This window comes from Catharus ustulatus, chromosome 10 (assembly GCF_009819885.2).
Source record: "Catharus ustulatus isolate bCatUst1 chromosome 10, bCatUst1.pri.v2, whole genome shotgun sequence".
Classification (NCBI taxonomy): Eukaryota; Metazoa; Chordata; class Aves; order Passeriformes; family Turdidae; genus Catharus; species Catharus ustulatus.
Window position 1 is genome coordinate 15,550,619 of NC_046230.1, and position 25,447 is coordinate 15,576,065.

The 25,447-nt window shown below is 49.6% G+C and overlaps 1 protein-coding gene across 1 annotated transcript; it reads left to right on the plus strand.

Annotated features, from left to right (window-relative positions):
* The first annotated feature begins 12,841 nt into the window (after positions 1-12,841).
* CLDN1 (claudin 1) lies at positions 12,842-24,250 on the plus strand. Its single transcript, XM_033068694.1, has 4 exons — positions 12,842-13,109; positions 21,077-21,241; positions 21,713-21,797; positions 22,297-24,250. Exons 1-4 carry the CDS (start codon positions 12,887-12,889, stop codon positions 22,457-22,459), a joined length of 636 nt encoding a protein of 211 aa, XP_032924585.1. The 5' UTR covers positions 12,842-12,886; the 3' UTR covers positions 22,460-24,250.
* The last annotated feature ends 1,197 nt before the right edge of the window (positions 24,251-25,447 follow it).

The following is a 25,447-nucleotide window of genomic DNA, read 5'->3' on the forward strand; positions in this document are numbered from 1 at the left end:
GTATCCAAATGTCTGGATAAGTCAAATAAACCTTCATGATTTTCACTTCATGTCTTTCTGTGACAAGGGTAGCTTCATGTTTTCACCAGCTCTGACCCACGGGGACCTGGCAGTGGCCACACAGATCCCATAAAGGACAATGACCTTCATTAGCACATGTATGTACATAGATTTCATTTGTGTGAGACAGGTACTGAAAATACACATCATCTTTCTATACCTGTCTTGTACTGTGTTCATTAACCTCTGTCTGCACCCATTTTTAAAAAGCATCCTAGTCAGTTGTTAAAGTGGCAACTCAGAAAAGTGGTGTGATGAGCTAGAAAAGGCCTGAAAAATCTGAGACAGCCTTCCTCCAATCAGCATTAAGTCCTTAGCAGTGTCAAGACCAGAACTTAACAGCAATAGAGCCTGGATTAATTAACCAGGAAATGTATTACAGCCATATGAAAGTCCTTGCTTCTCCTTCTGTCCTGTACCCAAATGCAAGCTGCTTTCAGAGAGGAAAAGCACAGAGGAAAGAAAGGTGACATTTTCTTTTATTTGGTGCATGGGGAAAGTGTCACAATAGAAGCATGGCAGAGGTGGAAAGTGAAAATCTCCCATGGTGATAGCCAGAGAGGTGTTTCTAAGCTTTTGTGCTGGGCATATCATACTCTGCTTTTCCAGCCCAGCCCATCAAATGTCCATGGATGTCAGACCAAGAGGCAAGCTCCACTAGGGGATGGAGGCAGCACATGAGGCACCAGTGCTACCTGTGCTTGACTCCATCTCTCCACAGCTGCTATTGTAGTCCTACAACAACTTGTTTATTTTCCACATGCCCAGCAATGTGTTGCTGTCCCAGCTCCTTCCACCTCCCTGTGCTCACCTTCCCTGCAGGGCAGGGCAGGACAGTGACCCTTCCTAGAGCAGGATGCCAGTGCTTCCCTGGCCATGAGTCACTGGGGACAGGAAGTGGCTCCAGCCATTTGCATCTAGCTTGGGGCTCTGGAGCATCCCGGCCTGGGCAGCAGAGCAGGTCAGGATCCTCCAGCTTTCCCTGCTGTAAGGCTGCTCCAGCGTGCAACACAATGAAGATGGTTTGTGGCTTTTCACCTGGTGGAGAGACCAATCCAATATCTGGTCCTTCTTTAGGTCCTTGTCTCCAAACAATCCCACAGAATCTGCTGTAGTTGCTAGAAAGAAACCAATATTCTTTATTTATCAGAAAATGGCAAGATACATGTTTAATATTCTTTATTTAAAACAAGTCAGCATCCTCTGGAAGAATGTCTGTAGCAGTTTTTCATCATGGTCTGCTTTCCTAACTTGCATGACAGATGTCCCCTCAGTTTCAGAAAACAGCTCTCTCAAAATAACCTCCCAAGATGTCTTTGTATAGCTCAAAACCTGGCTGGCAGACTCAGAGTAGCTTTCCAGTGAATTTGTAGGCTGTACTACATATGCTAACTGAGCTTTGACATGAACAAAAAAGTATTAGGGTATCCTAATATTTGATTGTCAGAGCTTGGCCTTGTCGGGCTCTTACTCTGTGTAGTATTGAAAACTTTGCTAATGTCAGAGTTTTATCACCTTGACTACACTCAGTCCCAGCTCAGGGACAAATGCACCATGGGTCGATTGCTTTTATTACTCATTAACACAAGGTGGTCTGTGCTCTCTGTTAAAGCCGGGCTATTTATGTTAGAGAGAGAGAAACTACTGCCAGTCTTGGGAGGTGGCTGTCACCGTCTACTGACAAAACCATTTTTGCAGCAACACCCCACTGAGGTTGCAGTCCCATGAGCACAGAAGGGTGGTGTTCTGCCTTGACTTCCTCAGTGTCTGATATTTAGCGTAGCAGAGAGCCTGGAGCAAGGAGGAAGTGGCGATGCTGTGCATTCATGCATGGAATACAAACCTCTCTGCAAACAGGCCAGCAGCCTGGGAGCTGACTCGGGTTCAGGGCCAGGGGCTTGTCAGCAGGAAGGGCTCAGCACTCAGAGCTGATGGACAGCTTTGGAAGGGGTCTCCCTAAGAGCTCTTCTGCTCCATGGGCTTGTCTGCCCAACCCTTCCCACTCCTCCCTCCTGGTTGTACCCCCTCCACTTTCCTGCTTCTCACACCACCATGCATGGCCTCTAAGGGTGTTCACCTCCAGAGCAGTGCTCCTTGGATGCGAGATGTGTGCACAAATAAATTACAGAGCAGTGTGTAATGTACCCCTCAAAACCTTGGGATTTGGCTGGGCTTTAGCTCAGTAACCCCAAGGAAAATACTAAGACTTCTGAGCAGCCTATGATTTTCCAAGCAGGCAATACATAAGATTAAAGGAAAATAGGAAAGCAAAGGTGTATTCTAGTAGATGACAGCTTAAAGGATTGGTGAGTAAAAACTGTGTTTGTACGTGTGTGTCTGTGTATAATTTGCACACAGGTATGATGCTTGCACACACTCCTTTAAAACAGCTTTTTTAGTCACTCCATAGCAATAAATGCTAAAACAAGCATTTCATTACAGTCTTTTCATGTTCTCAAAGTACCATGCTCTCCCCAGTACAATAAATTTAGTTTTATGGCTGCCTATGAAATCCCACACCTGAGAAACACATAATCTCAATGATGTGTTACTAACCCCATTGTAGAAAACGAGGGGAAAACGAGGCCCTGAGTGCCTTTAGGTGGAGAGCGAGGAGTCCCTCTCCTCTTTAGCACCGGGGCAGGACTCTCAGCCTGGGCGTGTGAGATTGTATCGGTGAAAACGTGTGTGAGCACCCGGCTTTCCTGAGAATTCGCGGCGCTCTCAGCGCATTCCAGCGGCACGCAGGGTGTGCTGGCAGAGGGCAGTGCAGCAGACACGCCTTTGCTCGGCATGTCGCAGGTTCCAGCCCACAGCCCTCGTCCCCAGGCACCCTGTTGATGCCCTGCCACGTCCCTGCGGCGTCATCCTCATCCAAGCGTGTCTTTCCCAGCAGGAGCTGAACTTTCCCGTGCGCTGATACCAGCGTGATTAAATGCAGGGAAGCACAAGCAGTACTAGCAGTGGTGCGGGAGGGAAGGGAGGGCAGCAGTCAGGGCTCGGTGCTGGAGAAGAGCACAGGAGGGGAGGTGGCAGGGTCTGTGCCGTGTCCAGCTCGGGAAGCTGCTCCTCAGCACACCTGAGTGGGCTGCAGGTGTGCAGGGCTCCCCTGGCTGGAACCCAGCCCCACCGTGACTCACTGCACAAAAACATCCGCTTCATGCCTCTGTGCCTCTCTCTGATACTCACCAACCTGCTTATCAGCGTGACCAAAGACCCTCCGGGAGACTCATCGAGAAAGGGATGAAACTACGGGGTTAGAAATGCGCACTTTGGTAACAGGATGTTTGGTCTGCTATAAAAAGCCCAGGAGGACAAGAGCTGAGCTCGGAGAAGAGTTGCTGCTGTGATTCACAGACCATCAACACAGGACAGTTTCGAGATCTGGTTAGATGAGTGGGGGCCAGGTTTGGGTACAGGATCTGCAAGGAGTTTCCCTGCAGAGCTCTGGGGCTGTGCCTCTCTTAAAATCAGTGTCAGCCCACTTGCTGGCATCTGTCCCTACCGACACACTCACTGTCCTGTCCTCTCCTCCACATCGGAGTCTCTCTGTGCACTCGGAAAAGAAAAGACAGCATGTCCTTTTTCTTTTACTCTGCCCCTATTCTGGTGGTCCTGGCTCATGTAGGGCCCGGTTTCTGTTCTTTACAACGATGTGTAATTCCTCACCCACGCTCTCCCAAAGCGGATCATCCCTCCCCTTTTTCAGGCTTAAAGCTCCATTTGCACCTCCTTTGTCAACAGCACAGGGCGTGGGCTCACGGAGGCTCCCGAAACACCCGTGGGCAAAGCCTCTGTGTACATCGGGCTTAAGGGAGAGTTTCACGAGCAGAGACACAGCTGTGAGAGAAACACCCCCTGCCTCCGACCTCCAGCCTGATAACTGGGGTTTTAAACTCCCTCCAGGCATTCAAATATGACCTTGGGTTCCCAGAGTGCTCTCCCAGTCCTAGCGATAAAGGGTGTGTTGGAAAGTCCAGGGAAGAAACTCCTTCCCTTTTCTCTGCCAACACACAGTTCTGCTTTCAGCGCAGATGGGTCTTGCACTTAGCCAAGGCTTTTCAAGAGTTTCATTTCCTTGCAGGCATTAGAATAATTTGCCATATTCAAATACTCTTGAAGTGTTTAACCGTGCTCCGCACTGAAAAATCCAGCCACGTGTGTCACGGCAGGGGCTACTGAGTGTTTCAGAAATACCTGGCTCTGATTGGGGTGCCTTAGAGAGGACTGACCACAGTGAACGTCAGTACTTACAGATCCCATCCTTCTGCTCCTCTCAGTTTCCAGAGACAACTACTTGTTGGAAGATGGGTGTACAGGGCCAGCATACTTCTGAGGATGCTGAGCAGTTGTTAACTGTTCCTGGCATGTCATGAGATTTCCTACAGCACAGTAATCTGTGTCTCTTCAATTTTTCCAGTGTCCAAGGACAGCACAAACCGGTTTGGTCTTGTTGATCCCCAGAGGAATTCCTAGCAACATGTGAAAGGGACTAAGTTCAACAACCTGAAAAAGATATGAAACTTCATCTCCTAATCTTTACATTGTCCCTAACAGTCTGATCTAGAAATCTGGCAAGAATTTATGACAGAGCCTTTCTAGGAAGGACACTGGATCACTTTATCTTCCTGGCACCAATTATCTGACATGTCATAAGGACTTAGGAAAAGGGCAGAGGTTGTGGTCCAGGCACAGAAAGGTGAGACATAGCCATATCCTGAGATGAGAATCTTTGAGTAATTTCTAAACTGCTGAGTACAGCTTGGGCTCTTCCTTGGCGTGAAGGTTGCCCCCAAAACCAGACTCACAGGTACTTGATTTGATGGCTGACTTGGTCAGTGGTTGAGCAATGTAAATGGTGGTAACTCTGACTTCACAGAGGTAACTCTGTCTTCAGGACTGTCTGGACAGCAATTCCTTTGGAGGATCTCAGGTGTAGTCATTAGGCATCTTCTCTCCTCCGTATCTCTTTGTAATACCATTCCAATTCCCCTTCCTCCTTTCATCTGATTTCAGGAAGAACAACCTGAGGTTATTCCAAAGAGGAAAATTTTTCAGTGATGATTCTGAAGGTGATCAGATTATTGCCAGTCTCAGGAAGTTTATTTCATAACTAGGGCATCAAGTTCATAAATGAGCATGGGCATCATCCATCATTGAGTTCCTGCTGGACACTTAGTGAGATTTGGGTAGAAAAGTGATTCTTGTTATAACTAGTCTTGGAGGATCATGACTAAAACCTTGGAGGCATCAGGAACATGGTGAGAGCAAACAGGATGAGTAGATAGCAAGGACTAGGTCTTTACAGAGTCCATCTCCTGGAAATGCACTTAAAAAACTCTTCCCAAGGACGGTACCAGGGATGATTTCTTTCTTGTAGGACCTGTCATGGCTCATGCGCTGAGCATGACACACAGACACAGACACAGGGATCTGCCTCCCTCTCAGTCCAGCCTGGGTCTCACTCATTCTCCTTGCTTCCCCTCTCCTGCCCTGGGACTCTGACACCAGAAACTGCTGTGCTCCACATGTTCCTTGTGTCACATGGTGGAGAAAGTGGCCACACTTTGTGGCTGACACTTCTGACAGGGCACACTTTCCACCTGCCACGTCACTGCTGAACCTCTTCCCCAGGTGCATCACCACACCTGTCCCATCATGACACCATGATTAGTTTCATACATTTTGAAAATTACATTTGTTGTTGATATGATATAAAGCTACCCTCTATTTACAACATTTAGCTCCCTGCTTTTCCCACCATTACCTCTGTAGTACTATGAAACTTATTGTTTCCAGGAATTTGATTGTGTCTGACTTCTGTTTTCTATTTGGCCTCTGGTACAGAATGTCCAGTGAAAGAACAATACTAAAATAGAAAAATTGAAAACAAAATAAATCCTACCATACAGGTCAAATCTCTTGACCTCCAAGGGTTGGGTTTCGTGCCATGGAATCTCTATCAGAGCTTCCAGTATTGCTTTGAGAAACAACACATGAGCAGCCAAGTGCAGGACCACCTTTATTCCTCAGCAGCTCACTGCCTTGCACGGCAAGCCCTAAGACCTGAGAGCTGTGGGTAATGACACACAAAGTACAGCTTTACACATGCCAAAACCACTTACTTACAGACTATAAATATTCCAGTGTTTTTGGGGCATTCTGAGGCACAGTCTCAGGCCCTGTGGTCATTTGTTGATTGCTGATTCAGAAGAGAAGGAAAAACAAAGGTAACAGGTGAAAACTGAGAAGCCAGGGAGGAGACACGATTCCTTTCAGAGCCCTCACTAGAGAGAGGTTTGGAGGAGAAGTCAGGAGTTCAGCCAGCCTCACACCACTTCAGTGTGTTACATATAAGCACGCTTTCACTACAGCCAGATGAAATCCATCATGTGGAGAGTGGAACTAAACTACTCCCAAAATCGTAACCTTATTACAACTGGTGGGAAAATATGAATGTTTGAATGACTGCAAGAAGAGGGTTGATTATTAGCTTGGTTTATCTCCAGCTGATTAGGAATTCCAGGTCATGTCTGCTGACCAAACATAGATAGGTTTATGCTGTTTCTGTCCCCAATATTTGAGAAGGAATAATTACTACAGCCGATTTTAAATTGCATTTTCAGAATATATTCCCTGTGTGTAATCAGTATCAAATAAATCCCATCAGTCCCTCCAACAGATGCTGCCTTCATCAACCACAAATTTCAATACCAAAGAGGAAATCTGAGCTTTGTTCCTGGAAATGATGGTTTCAATTCATCTGTGTAGGTAAAAAGCTCTGGTTTTAGTGCTGCTCACTGCCCTGTGGTTTATGGACAGCGGGAGTCATTTGAAGGAAGTGTTCTCCAACAATTTCTTTGTAAAACTTAGTACTGAAGGGCAGTCCTGCAGGAGTGAGCAGCAGAGGAAGGGTTAAGCTTTCCTCGTGCTGCTGCCCTCTCCAGCCCTGCAAGCTGTGATCTTTGGCTGCTCCAGCTGCTACCATGGCCAAACACAGTCTCCCCTCACTGCAGGCTGGACACCACCCTGGCTAATTCCAGGGAAGATTTGCAGAGGTCTTGGATCCTCCTGACATCTGGGCAAAGAGATCTGGGCGCTGCCTGCAAAACAGTGCTTGGAGCTAAGGTTCAGCAGGGGTGTTTCTCCTGGACGGATGGAGGAGTAAGTGGGAGAGAGAGAAGAAAAAGCAGCCTGCAGACAAACAACAAAGTCTTTTTAAGGTTTTTCTAGACAATGTAAACCTGAGCTAAACACACATGATCCTACCAGTCTGCCCTTTTCCTCCAGAACGCTGGGAACTTCAAATGAAACAGCAAGTCACGGAGCTCAAAATAAACAAGGTGTTGCACTTTCCTGTGAAGCATAGAGTAAATCAGGAAAACTCCTTCCTGCAGAATGCTGCTAGTGTCCGAAGTTAAAAAAAACAAAAACAAAACAAACAGCTCAATTTATGGAGGAAAAATCGAGTGAACAAAATTAAAGATACTGGCACAGGCTCAAAATATATTCAGACATGGATCAGGGTGGGCTGTGACACATTTTGGGGAAGGGTCAATGTTCTTGCATTATTTCCTGGCTCTACAACCAATTGCCACCAGAAACAAGGGCTGGAGTGCTGCTGTCTGGCCATTCCCACTTTCTGGTCCAGTTGTGAAGCTTGTGCCTTCGCTGTGAAACCAGAATAATGCCTGCTCTGCACACCTGCTGCTCTGTGCACCTGCCCATACTTACAATAATCAGATGTTTACCCTTATTACATGAGTTCTAGCTCAAGGATGAATTCAGGGGAGTCTGGGAGTAAGCTTTAGTGTACACAAGGACGGAGTGAGCCTGTGCTTCCCAAACACAGGCGTGCACAGAGAGACCTTCCCCGAGAAACGTCTGAGAGAAGAGGAAACCAGGCTGCTCACCTGCAAGTCTTGGCAAGTGTTAGCGCTTGTTTTTGCCAGAAAAGGAAACAGGTATCGTTTACTACCCACAGAGCTGAGATCTCTGCTGAGTACAGCGCTGAGGCTGCTCTCTGACTCACACCCCCCAAGGGAGCGACATGACCAAGGTGTTGAGAGTTTGGCTGGTGCAGCCAGGGCTGTGGCACACGAGGGCAATCCTTCTGAGCAATTAGAGGAGTCTCCCTACCTGCAGACAGAAACAGCCCAGTTTGATTTCAGGGACTGTCTGTACACACGCCTCTTCTCACTTGGTCATGCTATTGTAAAGGACAAAAAACTCAACTCTCGTGTTTACTAAAGAGCAGGGCAATCGCTAAGGACTGTCACTACGGCAGTACCTTTAGCCTCAAGAATAGAGAGGAGATTGCAACATCTTGGACAAACCCAGGTCTTTCAGCTGAGATTAATGATCTGAAAGAATGGTGCTTCCCAAAAGTCAGGTATAAAAACTAGGTGAAAATAGAGTGAAAACTGTTTGGGACTTTCAATGGAAAAAAACAAAAGAACCTCAGGCAGAGGAGAAAACACAGTGATTATGGAGTAAAAAGCTTTTATTTTGCCCATCGAAGCAAAGCAGAAAATCATCCAAGAAAAGAAATAGGATATTTCACTATCAAGGAAAGGAAGGAAAGACTAGGTGCTCAGTTCAGAAAAGACTAGGTGCTCTTAGGGATACTGTAAAATCCACTGCAAATTCCAGAGCACTGAGAACATTGATGAGTGATGAAGGGGGAAAGCAGAGTTTCAGTGTTTATCTTGCTGTGTAAATTCCTTGTGATGATTCCACTGAAATAGTTTCTGGGTTTTGAAATTTTTCATGAAACATGAATAAAAAATATCAACCTCAAATTATGCCTAGAAAACAAAATACAAATTGGGTGTTCATGAGGCTGGCACTGTGCATGAGGGGACTGTGTACAGATTGTCAGGGATGTTCAGTGGTCGAACAAACACTGGCAACTTGTGCTGCAGCCTATGAAGACTGCAGGAGGTCTGAAATGTGTGTCCTTATTGCCTTTCATTGGCTTTGTTTGACCCAAGAGCACTCTGTCACCCAGTAGCCCTGCCCAGTGCAGCACCCAGAGGGACAGAGGAGCAATGGGATGGCTGTACAGCCCCTCAGGAGCACAGCATCCATCTCCAGGCAACCCCAAAGTAACTCTCACAGAATGTCCCTTTCTCCAGTCTTAATTCCGTGTCCTCCTGGAAGGAGGAAGGGGGAGAAACTGAGCACAAATGCTGTCCTACTGTATGAGCAAGCAGCCAGACTCACACTACAGTTTTGGTACAAACTGTCTCCAAAGTGCCACGAGGATAAATTATAAAATAAATCCTAAGCCAGAATTTCCCAAGGACAGAGTGGCCATGAATTTCAGCCCATCCAAGAGCTAGCAGCATGTATCACACACATTTCCCCAGGATCACTCTTGATGTCTCTCCCAGTATCAGTGCAATCGGATCATTGGTACCCAGGACTCCTCCCTGTATTTTCCTAGAAGGTTCAGTATAAAGTCCAAGACCTTCCTGTACAGAATGGTTCTGTTCCCTCTCGTGGCTTCTCAGAGCCTGTAGATGAAGGATCTGAACCTGGTAGAAGTGTCTTGGTAACTTTTAACCCTGTCCAGAGCTGACCTTGCACTGCAAGGAGCAGTGAGGAGCTGCCAGGTCTGTCGGGGTAGGGGCTGGCAGGAGGGTCAGTCAGCGCTCTGAAGCACCAGGAACACTGCACATTCCTTTGTAGATGGACACTGTTGGACTGAAAGGACTATGCAGATGTCAATGATCAAATCCAGACATTCCTAACTCCTCAGGTTCACATGAGTTTCTGCCCTGCCTCTTTACCAGGCAAGGAATCGCTCCTCACAGGAACCAGCTCCAACAGCCAGCACCACGCTGTTTTCCCTGCTCCCTGTAACAGAGCTCTTCACGAATACACAGATAAATGCATCTACTTTGTTATCTCTGCATTGCCAAAGAAAACTTTGCTGTTTTGCTCTTCACTCCCGAAGTATAAAATTGTGGTCCACAGAGACATAGGAAAACACACATGCAGAATCACAGCTCTCTAATCCTTCAAAAGTGAAAAAAAACATAACTGGAAAAGTTTGCTACCAGGCAGCTGGGGTGGGTTTCATCACACCAGCACTGCTGCCTGGACACTGGAGACCTGCAGCCACAAGTGTTTTCAGAGCAAACCAGCCTTGCTTTGTCTCTAGCCAGTGGAGCAAGATTGCAGTGGCTTTTCTCCCCTTTGACCCCCTTGGCTTTGCAACGGGACGGTCAGGTAATCACGAGTCTGTTTGTCTGTTTGCAAATCTCAGGAAGCATCTCCAGCAAAATCTCCTAAGTCATCAGAATGCAGCAAAACACGGTGTCAAAACAATGCAACTCCATCCCTATCTCCAGCAGGACCTTTATCAGGAATTATCACCTCTTTATCTCATAGTTTGGGACTACAGCAGGTCCGGGCTGAAGCACCCCTCCATCCAGCCTGTGGTGAGGGCAGGCAGCGCCACCCAGCCCATGCCGTGCCCTCTGAAGGAGACAGCATTTCCTCACTTCGCCTCTTCTGAGTCCGGATGTGTCAATATTCAAATATTCGTGCAGGAGAAAGGGAAACTACAGTAACTGGGCAAACACACTCCCGAGAGAGAGGACACTCCTTCCTGGTCTGTAATCCCCTGCTTCAATAAACCTTAGCAAATCACTAAAGTGAAATTTCTCCCGGTAATGCCGAGGTGAACAGAACACTGTCCTTATTAAAAGAGTAGGTTCAAAAGTTAGGATTTGTACGTGGGTGACGAGTGTTTGCACAGCTGCCTCTCTGAAAGCCCTTCAGCATCAGAGCACTCATAATTCCCATGACTGCTCTACTGCCCCCTCTGTAGCTGGCTATCCCACGTGTGCTGCATGTCCAGGGTCTGCCAGGGGGGATGGCCGCCTGCCTTGGCTGGCCGCGCTGAGGTGCGCTGGGGAAGGCGGTCACACACACCGCGGCTGGACAGGAGGAGCTGGAACAGCCCTGTCCCCACTGTGCTGGCTCCGGGAGGGAGGGAGGGAGAGCCGGAGGGCCAAGCAGCGCCAGCAGGTGAGGGACAGCAGCGGGCTGCCAGTCCCAAGGGAGGCGAGTGCGGGCTCACGCCCTCAGCATCCCCAGCTCGAGGAGGGGACAGACCCACGAGCACAACCAGGGCATCCTTCCGACGTGCCAAAACATCGGGGTTTGGGTGCCAATGCAGCCCCTGCCTGAGGGACAGAAGGGACCATCGCACGAGGGCTTTCTCCAAAGGGAGGAGCGGTGCGGGGCAGTGAGAGGTAGCGCAATACAGTGCGGGACAGTGCGGGACAGTGCGGGGCAGAGCGGGACAGTGCGAGACAGTGCGGGACAGTGCGGGACAGTGCAGGACAGTGCGGGACAGTGCGGGGCAGTGCGAGACAGTGCAGGACAGTGCGGTACAGAGTGGGACAGTGCGGGACAGTGCGGGACAGTGCGGTACAGTGCGGTACAGAGTGGGACAGTGCGGGACAGTGCGGGACAGTGCGGGACAGTGCAGTACAGTGCGGGACAGTGCAGCACAGTGCGGGACAGTGCGGGACAGTGCAGTACAGTGCGGGACAGTGCGGGGCAGTGAGAGACAGTGCAGTACAGTGCGGTACAGTGCAGTACAGTGCGGGACAGTGCGGGAGAGTGCGGGACAGTGTGGGGCAGTGCAGTACAGTGCGGGACAGTGCAGCACAGTGCGGGACAGTGCGGGACAGTGCAGTACAGTGCGGGGCAGTGCAGTACAGTGTGGTACAGTGCGGGACAGTGCGGGACAGTGCGGGACAGTGCAGTACAGTGCGGGGCAGTGCGGGACAGTGCAGTACAGTGCGGGACAGTGTGGTACAGTGCGGGACAGTGCGGGACAGTGCGGGGCAGTGCGGGACAGTGCAGTACAGTGCGGGACAGTGTGGTACAGTGCGGGACAGTGCGGGACAGTGCGGGACAGTGCAGTACAGTGCGGGGCAGTGCGGGGCAGTGAGAGACAGTGCGGGACAGTGCAGTACAGTGCGGGACAGTGCGGGACAGTGCGGGACAGTGCGGGACAGTGTGGGACAGTGTGGTACAGTGCGGGACAGTGCGGGACAGTGCGGGACAGTGCAGTACAGTGCGGGGCAGTGCGGGGCAGTGAGAGACAGTGCGGGACAGTGCGGGACAGTGCGGGACAGTGCAGGACAGTGCGGGACAGTGCGGGACAGTGCGGGACAGTGCAGTACAGTGTGGGACAGTGTGGGACAGTGCGGGACAGTGCAGTACAGTGCGGGACAGTGCAGTACAGTGTGGGACAGTGCGGGACAGTGCGGTACAGTGCGGTACAGTGTGGGACAGTGCGGGACAGTGCGGGACAGTGCGGGGCAGTGAGGGGTAGCGTAGTACAGTGTGGGACAGTGCAGTACTGTGCAGTACAGTGCAGCGGTCACTGTGGCAGTGGTCAGCGGGGCGGAGCCCGGAGCGGGGCCGGTCGCTGCCGTGTCCGCGGGGCAGGGCGGTGCGGGGCAGGGCGGTGCGGGGCAGTGCAGTACAGTGGTCACTGTGGCAGTGGTCAGCGGGGCGGAGCCCGCAGCGGGGCCGGTCGCTGCCGTGTCCGCGGGGCGGGGCAGTGCAGTACGGTGCAGTACAGTGCAGTACAGTGGTCACTGTGGCAGTGGTCAGCGGGGCGGAGCCCGGAGCGGGGCCGGTCGCTGCCGTGCCCGCGGGGCGGGGCGGGCGGGCGCGGCCGGCAGGGGGCGCGCCGCGCGCGAGTTGAAGAGGCGCGCGGGGCGGCGCGCGGGCGGCAGAGCGGCGCGCGGGGCAGTGCGGAGCGCGCTCGCCGTCCCCGACCCGGCCCGCAGACATGGCCAGCGGAGGGCTGCAGCTCCTGGGCTTCGTCATGGCCTTCCTCGGCTGGATCGGCATCATCATCAGCACCGCCATGCCCCAGTGGAAGATGGCATCCTACGCGGGGGACAACATCGTCACGGCCCAGGCGCTCTACGAGGGGCTGTGGATGTCGTGCGCCATGCAGAGCACGGGGCAGATCCAGTGCAAGGTGTACGACTCGCTGCTCAAGCTGGAGAGTAAGTTGGGGCTGGGATGTGGTGGGGATGTTGGGGTGTCCGTCCCGTCGGGGCGGAGGGTACCAATCCCGTAGGGGCATTACCCCGCGTCGGTGTGGGTCGCGTCGAAGTTCAGGCTGAACTATTTGGACTGGGTTTGCCGTCCTATTGCATGTCCAATGTCCTATCGCCGTCGTCATCGTCCCTGTCGTCCCCACATCCCTTGCCTCCTCCCGAGTTCCTGTCGCGTTGGGTGCTGCTGTCGAGTCTCACGGACTCTGTCCCGTTGGATTTGCTCAGCCTGTCCCTTCAGGGTTGAAGGTGCAGGGCTCGAGGTCCCGCATCTCTTTCATGACTCCTCATCCTGTCGGGGATCGGACGCGTGTCTCTTGGGGTCCCCGCAGGCTCTCCCCGCCAGTACTGGGGGTCACTCCCCGGTGTCCTTTGGGGCACCCCGGGCAGTGCCGCCTCCCCGGAACAGGAGCGGGGCCGCTCCAGGGGCAGTGCCCGTGCAGTGCAGGAGCCGGAGCTCCCCCGCATCCCGCTGCCCGTCCTCCCCCCAAAAATGTCCTGCGGGGAGGAAAGGTCAGATTCTCTACGTGCGTGCGTTACGGAAAGCGCCGTGTTTGCGAACAAGACCTTTTATCTGGGGAGGTCCAGCCAGGGTCTGCGCTGCCCTCGCTGGGCACGGCTGAGCGAGAGCGGAGTTCAAGCACCGTGGCTGGAGTGGGCTCTTGGAGCACCGATCCTGTTTGCCTTTGACTGTTTTGGTCTTTTGTTCTCTGGGAAAGTCGCTGCTGCTCCCGTGGGGCTTTTGAGCTGAGGGCTGGCAGGTGAGCTGGCCTCCTGCCCAGGTAGCACTGCCTGGAGTTTTTAGACAGGCCAGTATGCCTGGATAATCTTTGGGTTTCTTATCTTGTACTAGGATGGCAAAGCCATGCCATACAGGTAGAAGTTGCGCCTGGGGGGCTGGGATGTCACTGGGGTGTCACTGGGGTTCCGGGGTGTCACTGGGGTATCAGCCAGGCTGGCTGGCTGTGATTCGGATGCTCAAGCCCAGCTGGAGCCTCAGAGAGAGCTGTTTCTAGAGCAGATAACTTATGCTGACACCCAAAGGCATTTAAGAAAATGTACTACTTTCTCGATACCGCTCATCTCATCTCCAGTCCTGGAACACCCTTATCCCTCCCTAATTAATAAAATAACAATTGCCACCTTGGTCACCTTCTCTTTCCCAAAGGAATGAGCAGGCAGTTTCACGCAAACCGAGGTCCGCGGGGAGTGTCCCCGAGCCCGATTGCCACCAGCCCTTCCTGTGTGTGTGTCACAGGCGAAGCCGGAGCCACCTTAGCGGCCAGCCCACGTGTGTCCCTGCTGTTGGCTGGCCCCCGGAGGTGCGGGCTGCGCCCCTCGGGAGCGCTGCGCCCCTCGGCGCTCGCAGGGTGCGGGGCTGTGCTGATGGGGCAGGGCTGAGCGCGCTGCCCCGAGTGCTTGCAGCGCTAATTATGTGTCAGCTCAGCTTCAAGCCTCTTATCTCTCACTGGGGGTGGGGGGTGAGGATGCCAGCGGTGGCTGAGGAATCTCCATCCACCCCCTGGATGGCTTGCGAAAGGTAACCTTGCCTCGGGGGCTGTGTGCAGCCCATTGTGCTGTAAATGAGACCTGCCTGCGGATTCCGCCTTGAACAGGTTCCCCAAAACCTGCCCAGGCCCTCCAGACCTGGCCCATTCACGGCTGAGCACCGAAACTGGCTGGTCCCCTCACCTTTGTCCCGAGAACAATACGGGCTCTTCTCTTCCAGGGCTACAGGGGAGGGAGGTGACAGGGAGCGAAGCTGAGCTTGTGGTGGCCTTTTCTGTTCTCACCGGGTTTTGCAGGACAGTATGCCTCTCCCTAAATAACAGAGAAATCACATGGTCTGTTATCCTCACGAGGAAAATCAGTGAGGGCTGGAAAAGGCTCCTCATTCTTGCGGTGCCTCGGCTTGCTTAGGCTGTGCCTTTCCTGTTTTTAAGCAGATCATGCCCGAGGACATACACCGTATCTGTTGCTTTCCCTCCTGGTTGTCCCTTCAAGGTTTTGTAGCGACATATGCCTGGGCAGGGACCAGCAGTGCTGGTTTGGGTGGAGGTGCAAAAAAAAAAAAAAATCCAAACCGTTTATACACAATTCAACCAGCCACACGGGACAGGTGCAGCAGAGAGCTCCCTTGCTGCATTCACCTGTGTTCTGGGGAAGGTGGCACAGCTGTGTGGGCAGAACTTGTGCCTGGCCACGCTTTCCTGCCAGGGCTTCTTATGCCCCAGGTGCTCTGAGCCACATGTCAGAGCCTCATGCACTGATGGGAGAGGCTCAGATCTGTAATTACTTTGTCCCCGTGGAAAGGACTGAACCTTCTTGCACCTGCAGTAACTCGTGTCTGTGGGAATGCTGGAAGGCTTTGCCACCAAGTTTTGGAATATCTGGTAGCTGTTGCCGTTCCTCTGGATGTGTCAGTGCTTGGCTGCGAGGCAGAGATGGGGTTGGCACAAGCTGATGAGCACCATTAGCCAGCTGAGGGGCCTCCAGCTTCCCGTGTGGGCACGCTGCTGGAGTGCACCCGTGCTGGCACTTCTCCCGCAGCTGTGTTCAGCTGAGGGCTTATGTCACTGCTCCTATTCAGGCAACAGAAAGGCTGCGTTTTGCTGGCTTACGTGAAAAGCAGTGCGTGGCCACACGCAGACATAGAGGCAACAAATGCCACCCTTGCAACAAGGCTTAGTTGCACAGCCTCAGCATTGTTCTTGTGGCCCTCCAGCATGGTCCATGGAGCTTAGCCCAGCTTTGTGCTCCTCGGGGTCTCGGGGGATGGTCTTGGACAGGAGGGAGTAGGGCTCCTGGTACCTGTGTCTGAAAGTTTCCAGCCCCACCTAACCACATTCTCCTGTTAAGAGCAGATGTTGTTCTGGATCCTGTCTAGGCTGTTTTAGCTGAAGATACTCATCGGCCAGTTCGGTTTTGCTGGGAGAGGTTCTGTGCTTGAGACAAGCTGAGACTCATCTATCACTTCATCACCAAACCTAGTACATCCACAATGAGCCTTTGTGCCCAAGCCCAGAAAATAAACAAAGTTTTGAATGCCCTCTGGGTCAAGCAACATGGCTGAAATGTGAAATCTTCCCTCCTACACCTTTACCACCCTGGCTGAGCCTGTTCTAGGAGCTGGGGAAGAGAAAGGGTGGGGGGAAAGGAATGGTTCATGCTCAGGTTACTGCTGCTCAGTTCTGGTGGTGGGGGAGCTGGGACAGTGGCCCAGGGAGGGACAAAGCGTGAGGGACATGTGTCCAACTCTCCACCTTTAGATCTTGATTAAGCAGGTAGAACCTGCTGGTATCTGTGCTTTCATGTGGGTTAAGGGTTAATTTGCTACCCTGTTTCTCAATCCCTGTTCCTTCCTGATGAAAAATCTTGATCGAGTGATAAAACAGTCTCACTTGTGCTGGCTTTGAGAAGGTAGAGGGTTACTTGGAATGCCACCGAGGCTGTTCCTGTGCAGTGCCTGGTGTGTCTGCAAGAGGGGATGGGAGTCTGTTGCAATACACTGGCTTTATTGCTCTACAAGCAGCTTCTAAGCAGCTTTGAGTAGCTGGTGTTACTATGTGTTACTAAAGCTCTTGGTAAGGAATTCCCAGGCTTTGTGGGAAAACAGGCTGCCCAGGTCTCCTCTGACCAGGAATCTGGAAATGGTGCTATCAAGCCTGCCTTACTACAAATCGTTATTTGTCACTGAGGGTAGGAGGGCTTTGAACCTTACTTGCTTTCAAATATGCAGAGTACAAGGCCACTGTTACCGACTGAACTTGCCTCTTTTGCACTGGACATGCAGTAGGGAGTTCCCATTTTGTAAAAAAACAGGAACTAGAGTCCCTGTCCTGCCTCAATACCTCGGTACAGTCTTTTAGACTTGTAGGGAGGTGCTTTGAAAGCGTCCAGAGTGGAATCTGATGCTGATGGGTATGCAAAGTGGCCTTTGCAGGGTCCGGTAAGGGGGTTGAAAGCCTCCCAGCCATTAGCAGCTTTAGGGTGCAGTGAGAACAAAGTGTGAGAGATGTTTGCTGGCCACCCCTGAAGCTGTTACTGCTTGCTCAGACCTTCAGTCCCCTGTGTACGGCACAAAAGTAACTTTGACATGCTGGCAGGGCAGGCCAGCAGCACCTCCGATCTCACACCTTCCAGGGAATCCAGCTTTGGGGGCTGCTGACTTCTCTGGGATGTTGACAGTGGAACATGCTTGCTATACTGCAGGGGTGCGTGTAACTCCTGGGGAACTTCCCTCAGAGAAGAGAGAACTGCTCAGCATCTGTTTCACCTGTGTTCTGTCATCAGTTAGTTGGATGAAGGCCCATGGGAAGGGAAGGAAAAGTCCTTATTTTAAATTAAGGCAGTTGATGAGCATCTCTATCAGAGAATAATCTGCACACAGAGCCATTACAGCAATTTTGCCTTACAAGCAGGCATTACAAAAATCCCACGGCACTTTCCCAACAGCTTTTCTGTAATAGAAATGACATAAACAGATTGAATAAGGAATTGTGATGATAGAGAAAATTCTCAAACATCTGCAGGTGAAGTACTGGAGTATTTTTTTTATATAACTAAGCAGTTGCCAGCAATTACTTCTGTCTCAGTTAATGATAGTTGTGGGAAGGAAAACGTATTACTTAAGCTTCAGATAAACTGAATAAGGTTGTTTGTGTCCAAAACCACTAACAATAATTCTGAATGGTTTGTTAGTATTTTTTTTCAAACATGTGGGGTTTATTCTGTGAAACAGGTGTGAGCTGTAGCTGCATGTTTGTGAACTTTAGTGATATTTTATGCCTTGCAGAATGCACATTTGTTATTAATTATCATCAGGAGTTTTAAGCCTCTGTTCTTCAGTTCTTGTTGCTTTGTTGCTATTGGGTTTTCAGACTGTCATTGCTAACCAGCAATCAGCGCTTGGCTTCAGAGTCAATACTGGTTTGTATTGACAAAAGACTGTTGCCAGCTCTTGTTTGGTGCCAGGCTAGTTTGTCTCACCTTATTTAGGACTCTGTTCTTTCCCAAGGGCTCCCAAGGCTGCCCGGGCTTTCCTGTTCCTGTTGGCGAGACAGTTGCAGCAGCAAGGAGTGTGGTGGAAATCCTGTTTTCCCTCTAATATGGTAGAAGTTGTAAAGTTAAATTGCTGTGGATTACTTCTACTTGCTGTCGGCAGCCCGTCCTGTTTAGCAGGTTGAGACAATATTGTACTTGTATAATTTTGGATTTTTAAAGCATCTGGAAAGGCCCGTGTGAACAACAGAACTATTATTAAAGTAGCTTTCCCAGCCCCTGGATGTGCAGCTTCCATTGACAGCGTGTCTGTTAATGTGTAGTTAATAACTGGTAGCTTGTATGATGATTAACTGTGGCCAGAGCACTGCACCCATTGCAAAAGTGGTAGGAGGACAAAAGCACAGCCTCCCAGGCTGTGCTGGGAGCACAGGGCGGGTGGAGGATGGCTGGTTAGCACAGTCATGTCACACTGCAGCTTCTGGGGACAAAGGAACAGAATGTTCTGCTAAGGCTCCAACCCCCTCTGCTGTCCCACTGCAAGTTTCTGTCCCCTTATGCCACGGAGCCATGTGTGAGGAGGGGGCAAGGGTACCCCAGGAATTGTCCCACCAGTGTCTGCTGAGAGTGGGCAGCCCTGGGGAATGCTCACAATGCTGCATTTTGTTCAGCTGCTTCTGCAAAGCTGTTGTGGCATGCATCCAGTTAATACTTGAGATTTTGGTGTTTCATAGTTGGGTTTTTAGAGGTTATAGAAACTTTTTCCAGCATTTTCGTGTGCTTGTCCCTTGGCACTGTGCGTGAAGGTGAAATGTTTCTTCCCACCCTCATAACTATTTTCCTAGTTTTTAGAGATATCATTGCCTATTTTGAGCTTCATGAAAGAGCTCTTTCAAAACCCTCTCCTATAAAGTAATTTCTTCTGCAGCAAGACTGAGCCAAACTTACTGTAGTCTTGATAAAACAGGTTTGGTACCTCTGCAGACAATATGGGTTCCCATGCCTAGTACAAGCTGGTATTCAGCCACGGGTATCTCCAGAGCTTCTGCTGTAGGGCACAATTTAGCCTTAAATGCATGGCAGTTGAATTGGTTGCCTGGGTGGCAACCTGTCAGCTGAAGTCTTTCTGAAATTGGCATTGCTTTTGTAAGGTAGAAATTACTTTTGGAGTGTAATCTCTGACATTGGAGATAAATCAATTAAAAACGAGTTTGGATACTACAGTGGTGATTTATGCTAAAGTGACAAATGTTTTTGTTAATGGGTTTCTGTAGCAGATGGTTTTGATTAACACATGGGTGGTGCGGAGGTGTGTCACCTTCCCCTTTGAAGGAAGGGAGAGATATTAGCCAAGCTGATGGAGGAATTTTTCCCAAGAAAACCAACACTCATCAAAGTGTGTTCCTTCCTGTTGCTCTGATTATTGTCTTTTCATTGTGTTGTTTGTAACTGGTTTCATAATCTATTTACAGAACTATAAGGTTTTGTGTGAAGGGGCAGACCCAGATCTGTTTTAGAGCAGAATTTAGAGCCTGATGTTGGTATGGGTGATGGGAATTTTCCTGCACAAGCGGTTCTGTAGGACAAAGTGTAGTGAAGAAGCTGCAGAGGATGGCTGTGGGGCTTTGCTCTCCTTCTGGCCAGTGCCAGGTCTGAGCTCTGAGTTTCAGATTGGGTCACAGAGCCACTGTGGTGGCAGGGACTCAGCTGGGCTCACCATACCAGCCCTGAGTGTGCAGGTGCTCTGTTAAAGGCTTAAATCGTGCAGTTCCAGCCTGAAATGCTTTGCAGAGCTCTACCAGGATGCAGGCCCTGTGTTTTGGAGGGTGAACTCCAGACCTGAGATTTTGTCAGGGGACACTTGTGCCTTGGTTACAGCATGCTCCTTGGAGCTTATTCATTTTATTAACCAGTCCTCTTTGTTCTCAGGGCTTCACAGGGCTGTGTATGAAAATTCATTCTATTCAAACAAACCTGATTTGCCAGACAATAAAGCTTAGGCTCTTATTTCACTGCTAGTCAGGTGTTTTGTCACCTGAGAATTTTTTTAGTAATGACTTAATTTACATTACTATTTTTCTTTGGTACCAAGAAGATGCAAGTTCAGTAGCTCACATTCATTGGGTTAGTGTGTCTTGATGCCTTTACATGAGTCCACATAAAGACCAAATCCCAGGGTACATCAAGTCTGTCTGCTGAGAACTCAGCTGAATTCATAGCTTGCCTATGGGAGCTGTCACCCCATGCTCCAACTCTTCAAAAGCACAAGAGGCTCTTAAAGCATTTCAGTATCTTTGAGTCAATTAAGATAAATATTTTAAGTAGAAAAGAATACAAGGTATTTTCCAATTGGCTCGGAAAGTACTATTTCTTTTGCAATTGTATTTTTGTACCCTCTGGGACTCAAACTGAGAAGGTAGCACAAAAAATATTAAATCAGCACTGAGTTATTTGTATAAAAGAGGTTTTGGAAGTGTTGAGCAGTAAATGGGCCTTGCTGTCTGCTGTGGCACTATTCATATGTATGTCACTATTCATATTAAAACGTGTGCTTAAGTACTTTGTCAAGGTAGAGCCTAAATCTGAATACTTCTTTTGATAAACAGATATGTCCTTCCAATTGGGATTCAAATGATCAAGGAACAAAAGATGTCTGAGGGCAATTCCCAGGTCATTTCCTGCAAAAGGCACTGCCTGCCCTTGTTTGCCATGCATTTTAGAGAGGCTGAGAGTCCTCTGATCCTGATGCATGACAGTCTTGAGACCAAAGCTGCGAAGGAATGTCTTGCTTGGATGTATCCTGTGTATCAGGGTGCAGGAATATTGAGATCCAAGATTGCTGAGCCCAGTAATTTGAATTTCGATTTGTATCTTGAGTTTACTCTGTGGGTAACTCAAATCCTATTGTCTTGCAGGCAGTCTGCAGGCCACAAGGGCTTTGATGGTGGCTTCAATACTCCTGGGGCTCGTTGGAGTGTTTGTTGCTGTGACAGGCATGAAATGCATGAAGTGCATGGAAGATGACCAGGTGAAGAAGATGAGGATGGCTGTCTTCGGTGGGGTGATCTTCATCATTTCAGGTTGGTAACATGCAGATGTGTTGAGTGTTAGTTGTGCTGTCTCCTAGGTGGCACATATCCTGTGCAGGATGGGGAGGGCTTGATGTGCTGCTCCAAGAGCATTTTGGTCTGGGAGCTCCTTAGAGGGCTTTGGCTCAGGCTACCTGAGACCCCTTGGCACTGGCATGACAATCTCTGTATGGACTTCATGCTTTCCATATCTGTTGGCAGAGCTGAGTTTGACCCTGCTTCAGTGAAAAAAAGGCTGTCAGCAGAGCAGTCCTGCCTTTGCTGCAGTGTAACTGTGCGAAATCTCAAATCTGTTCTTAACTTCTCTCCCAACCAGCACTAAATGGAACAGCTCAGAACTTTCAGGGTAGCAGCAGCTCAGCTTTACTCCAGATGCTGATTCTGCAGATCCTGATTTTTGCAGAGATTTTTTTACTGGTTGTTTTTCCTTAAGCCATGACATCACATTCTCTTTCTGTGCAGGTCTGGCAGCGCTGGTGGCCACGTCATGGTACGGCAACAGAGTGGCTCGGGCCTTTTATGACCCTTTCACCCCTGTCAACACCAGGTACTGACCCATTTGGTACAGCACACTGTAGTTGAGCATGACCAATACTCACAGGGCTTAGTTTTCAGTAGCAGTCACTCAAAACAAAGAAAGCAATTTTCTGAACTAGCTGGGTTGGCTTCAGGCTGTGCAGAAAGAGCTGGGACTAGGTCTCCATACCCACGTGGCTTAGGTTTTGGCTTTAAGGTAACATCACTGCCAGAGACCTCACTGGTGGGACTTCATTGAGGTTTTTTTTTTTTTAAATTTTTTTTTTATCCCGCTACATGCTAACGGACTGGCTTGCACAAAGCTTGGCCTGCAGCTGTTGGGGGTGACCCAAAATACTGGAGGAACCCAGCTCTGAGGGTCAATAAAGCCTGACTGCTCTAGGCTGCTGCCTTGTAGGAAGCCACATCCATCCCAATTTCTACTTCTTTCTGCTTTGTGTGAATGTATTACTACATGTAATACCTCTGGATTGCAGTGATTCTCACTTTCTCCTTTCTTTCTTCTCCAGATTTGAGTTTGGGTCAGCTCTCTTCATTGGCTGGGCAGCTTCATCTCTGGCCATACTGGGGGGATCCTTCCTCTGCTGCTCCTGTCCACGGAGAGAAACTTCATATCCACCCACCCGAGGCTACCCAAAAAATGCCTCATCCACAGGGAAGGATTATGTATAATGAAACAAAGAAGAGGAGCCACCAGCACTGGTAGTGAAAGCATTTTGGAGAGGACACTACAATGCCACTGTCCTGAGCAGAGTCCAGGCTCTAGGTTCTGCCTTCCTCTTCTCCCAAAAATGTGTATATTTTTGTAATCCTCTTTGCTACTGGACGTAACTTCTCCTTTCTCTCCCAGCCCGTGGAGGAAGGCTAGCCTAAATTCATAGGTATTGCCACTGGAAAGATGAAACCTCCAAGCTTGGGTTAAGTTTAGTATTTGGGAGTAAAAGGGAAAATGATACTGTTTTTATAGATGGATGTTGGTGCTTTTTTTAGTTGGCTATTTTTATTTTTTTTTAAATAGATGGTAACAATTGAGTCCCATATCCCATTAAGTTAGAGCCCAGTGTGGTGTGTGTAGAAATTAAAGGAATATATATTATATACAAAATGATGAAACCAATAGCTTAAGGGGAAACATAATTTTGGGGAAAAGCCTTTACCTGTAGGAATGTTTGAAGAGATGTAAAATGCTCTTGTACTGTCTTATTGGCATCATCTTCAGCACCCACCTTTCCATGCAGACAAAGGGTCAGAAACAAATTGCTGTGACTTTAGTGGGATTCCACACTGTCCATGCACATGCTGTTGGCTAATGGAAGATGCAGTGTAAGGTAGAGACCACAGAAGTTACCAGACTCCCAAAGCATCTGCAGGTTTCCCTGGTGCCAGGGAAGGGCTCAAGGGAAGGATTGCCTTCTGTTTTCACTGTGTGTCTCTGGTGAGGCTGTGGCTGTTCCTTGGACACCGAGCTGCCAGTGATTGTTTCCCCATGTTCCCACCCCGGCAGCTGAGCTTGAGGCTTTATCCCCCAGTGTGTGTTACAGGTCACCTTTTAATGCTCTTTCCTCAAGGCTTTCTCATTTGGGCTTGGTTTCCCAATCTCTGTTTGCCTGATGCAGCTAGCTGTGTTAAACCAAACTGAATGCACTGCCACTCCCTGATGTTTCCCCAAGGATACCTCACACGCTGCCATTCCATCCTGCCTGTTTCTTGTAAACACTTCCAGTGATGATATGAAGGCAAATTCCAAGAAAACTGACCCAAAGGTTATGGCAATTGCTTGTAATCCAAGCTCACCAAAGAGGAAGAAACAAACATTTTAAAGATATAGCCATCCTTGCATATTGAGTCATATCTGAAAAAATAATAATGCTGTTCATCAAAGGTTCCTACCCCTTCCCCTGAAACACCCAGTCAGTCACTTGGTGTTGGCTGACATTGGGAGTTAAGCCTTATGATTCCTAGAGGGGTGGTGCCACTTCTCCAAAGCTCAACCTTCTTGAATAGAAGGAAACTGGTGCTTCTGACCAGGCTTTATAATTGTGTATATGTTCAGAGGTATCAGATCTCTTGATTTCCTTCTGTAGACAGGGAGAGCCTCTGGCTGAGCTATGTACCACGTTGGTGGTCTGTGCAAGCCTTGTACCTCTGTTTTACCTGACTCCTACAGCATAAAGTTACTAAAAGAAACCAACCAGAGCATTTGCTTCAGGTTCAAGTTGATGTTGGCCTGTACTTAGAGCTGGGCCATGTGGCTTCCCCTTCTCCATGGGGAATTGCCTGTGCACAGCAGCTGCCTCGAGAGACCTCTTGTCTTGGGAGGTGGCAGCTCAGGTCACATTAAGGAGCTGCTGAAGTCTGTGCTTTTGTATTTGCATTAACCCTGAGCCAGGGAGCAGATGCTTGTATTGGGAACTTGTACAAAGTGTTTAAACAATTTCAATAAATGGACTTTTTTAAGGAAAATCAGACTATTACTTCATTTGTTGTTGAACAGAACTTGGAACAGTGCACATGGAAGAGAAGAGTGGGACTTGGGGTTTTGGGAGCCTGGCTGCCAGGATGGAGCTTGTTTAGCTGTGTGTATCTACAGCAGACATAGGTGGGGACAGATCTTCTGCAGTGAGTCAGGCAGCTGTGGCCTCTGGCAGAAACTCACCCAGTAATCTGCCCCGATTGCAGCCCAGGAACCAGAAGGTCTGCTCTGCTCCTCAGCAAGGCAGGCTGCACCCTGGGTGGAGCAGGAAGGGGCAGGGGGAAGGCAGACAGCTCCCTGGCAGGGGAGTGGGAGCTGCAGGAATGGGGAAGGGATGGGGCATGGAGCCAAGGTGCTCCCGGGAGAGGAGCTCTGCCTTCAGAGCAGAGAGAGTGCTGCTGCTCCATGTGTGACTGCTTCTCTCTCACTCTAAAGCCCTTTAGGGAGTGTACCATGCTTCCATTGTGACAGCACAACCTCTTTTGCAGGCCAGATAGAGAATGGTTCTTGTTGGGCATGGGATCTTCTAACCTGCACTGATACCTCCCCAGGACAGCAAGGCTCTATCCCCCTGCTTTTATCTGCCCTGGAAACCATTTTCTTTCTGTTCATCAGGGTTTTGAGTTCATCCCTTTCATATTTTTAAGTACTCGTGATGAGAGGTAGACTGTATTTAAAACATTTTCTTAAGCTCAGTCAAGGAGCTGCCTCCTCTAGTCCCTCACTCTCCAGGGGCTGTTTGCTTTTGTAATTACAAACAATAGGAACAAAGCTAATTAGGCCTTGTAAAGCTGGCAGAGCAAAACAGCCAGGCATGTGGCTGGCTGAGTGAGCTGGCAGTGCCTGGAGCAGGCTGGTTGCCTGGCATAGCTTGGGGTCTATGGTCATTCTTATTCCAACCTGTCAATTAGTCAAGGATTTCCATTGAGATTAATTTTTTCCCATGTTTTCATGCTCTCTCCCTCTCCAAGGACTGTTGCAACTTCTACTCTGAAGTTTCCTGGGCAGAAGAAAAGGGAAAAGAAATCCCACCTATAAAATGGTCAGTAAGACTTCTCAGGAGCTGGCACAAATGGATCACTGCAGGAGATGCAGACCTGTCTGTGAGACTGGCACAGAGGCAGGAGCCAGAGGCTACCTTGTTTGTTTGTTTGTTTGTTTGCTGTGCTTTCAACTGGACAAAATTC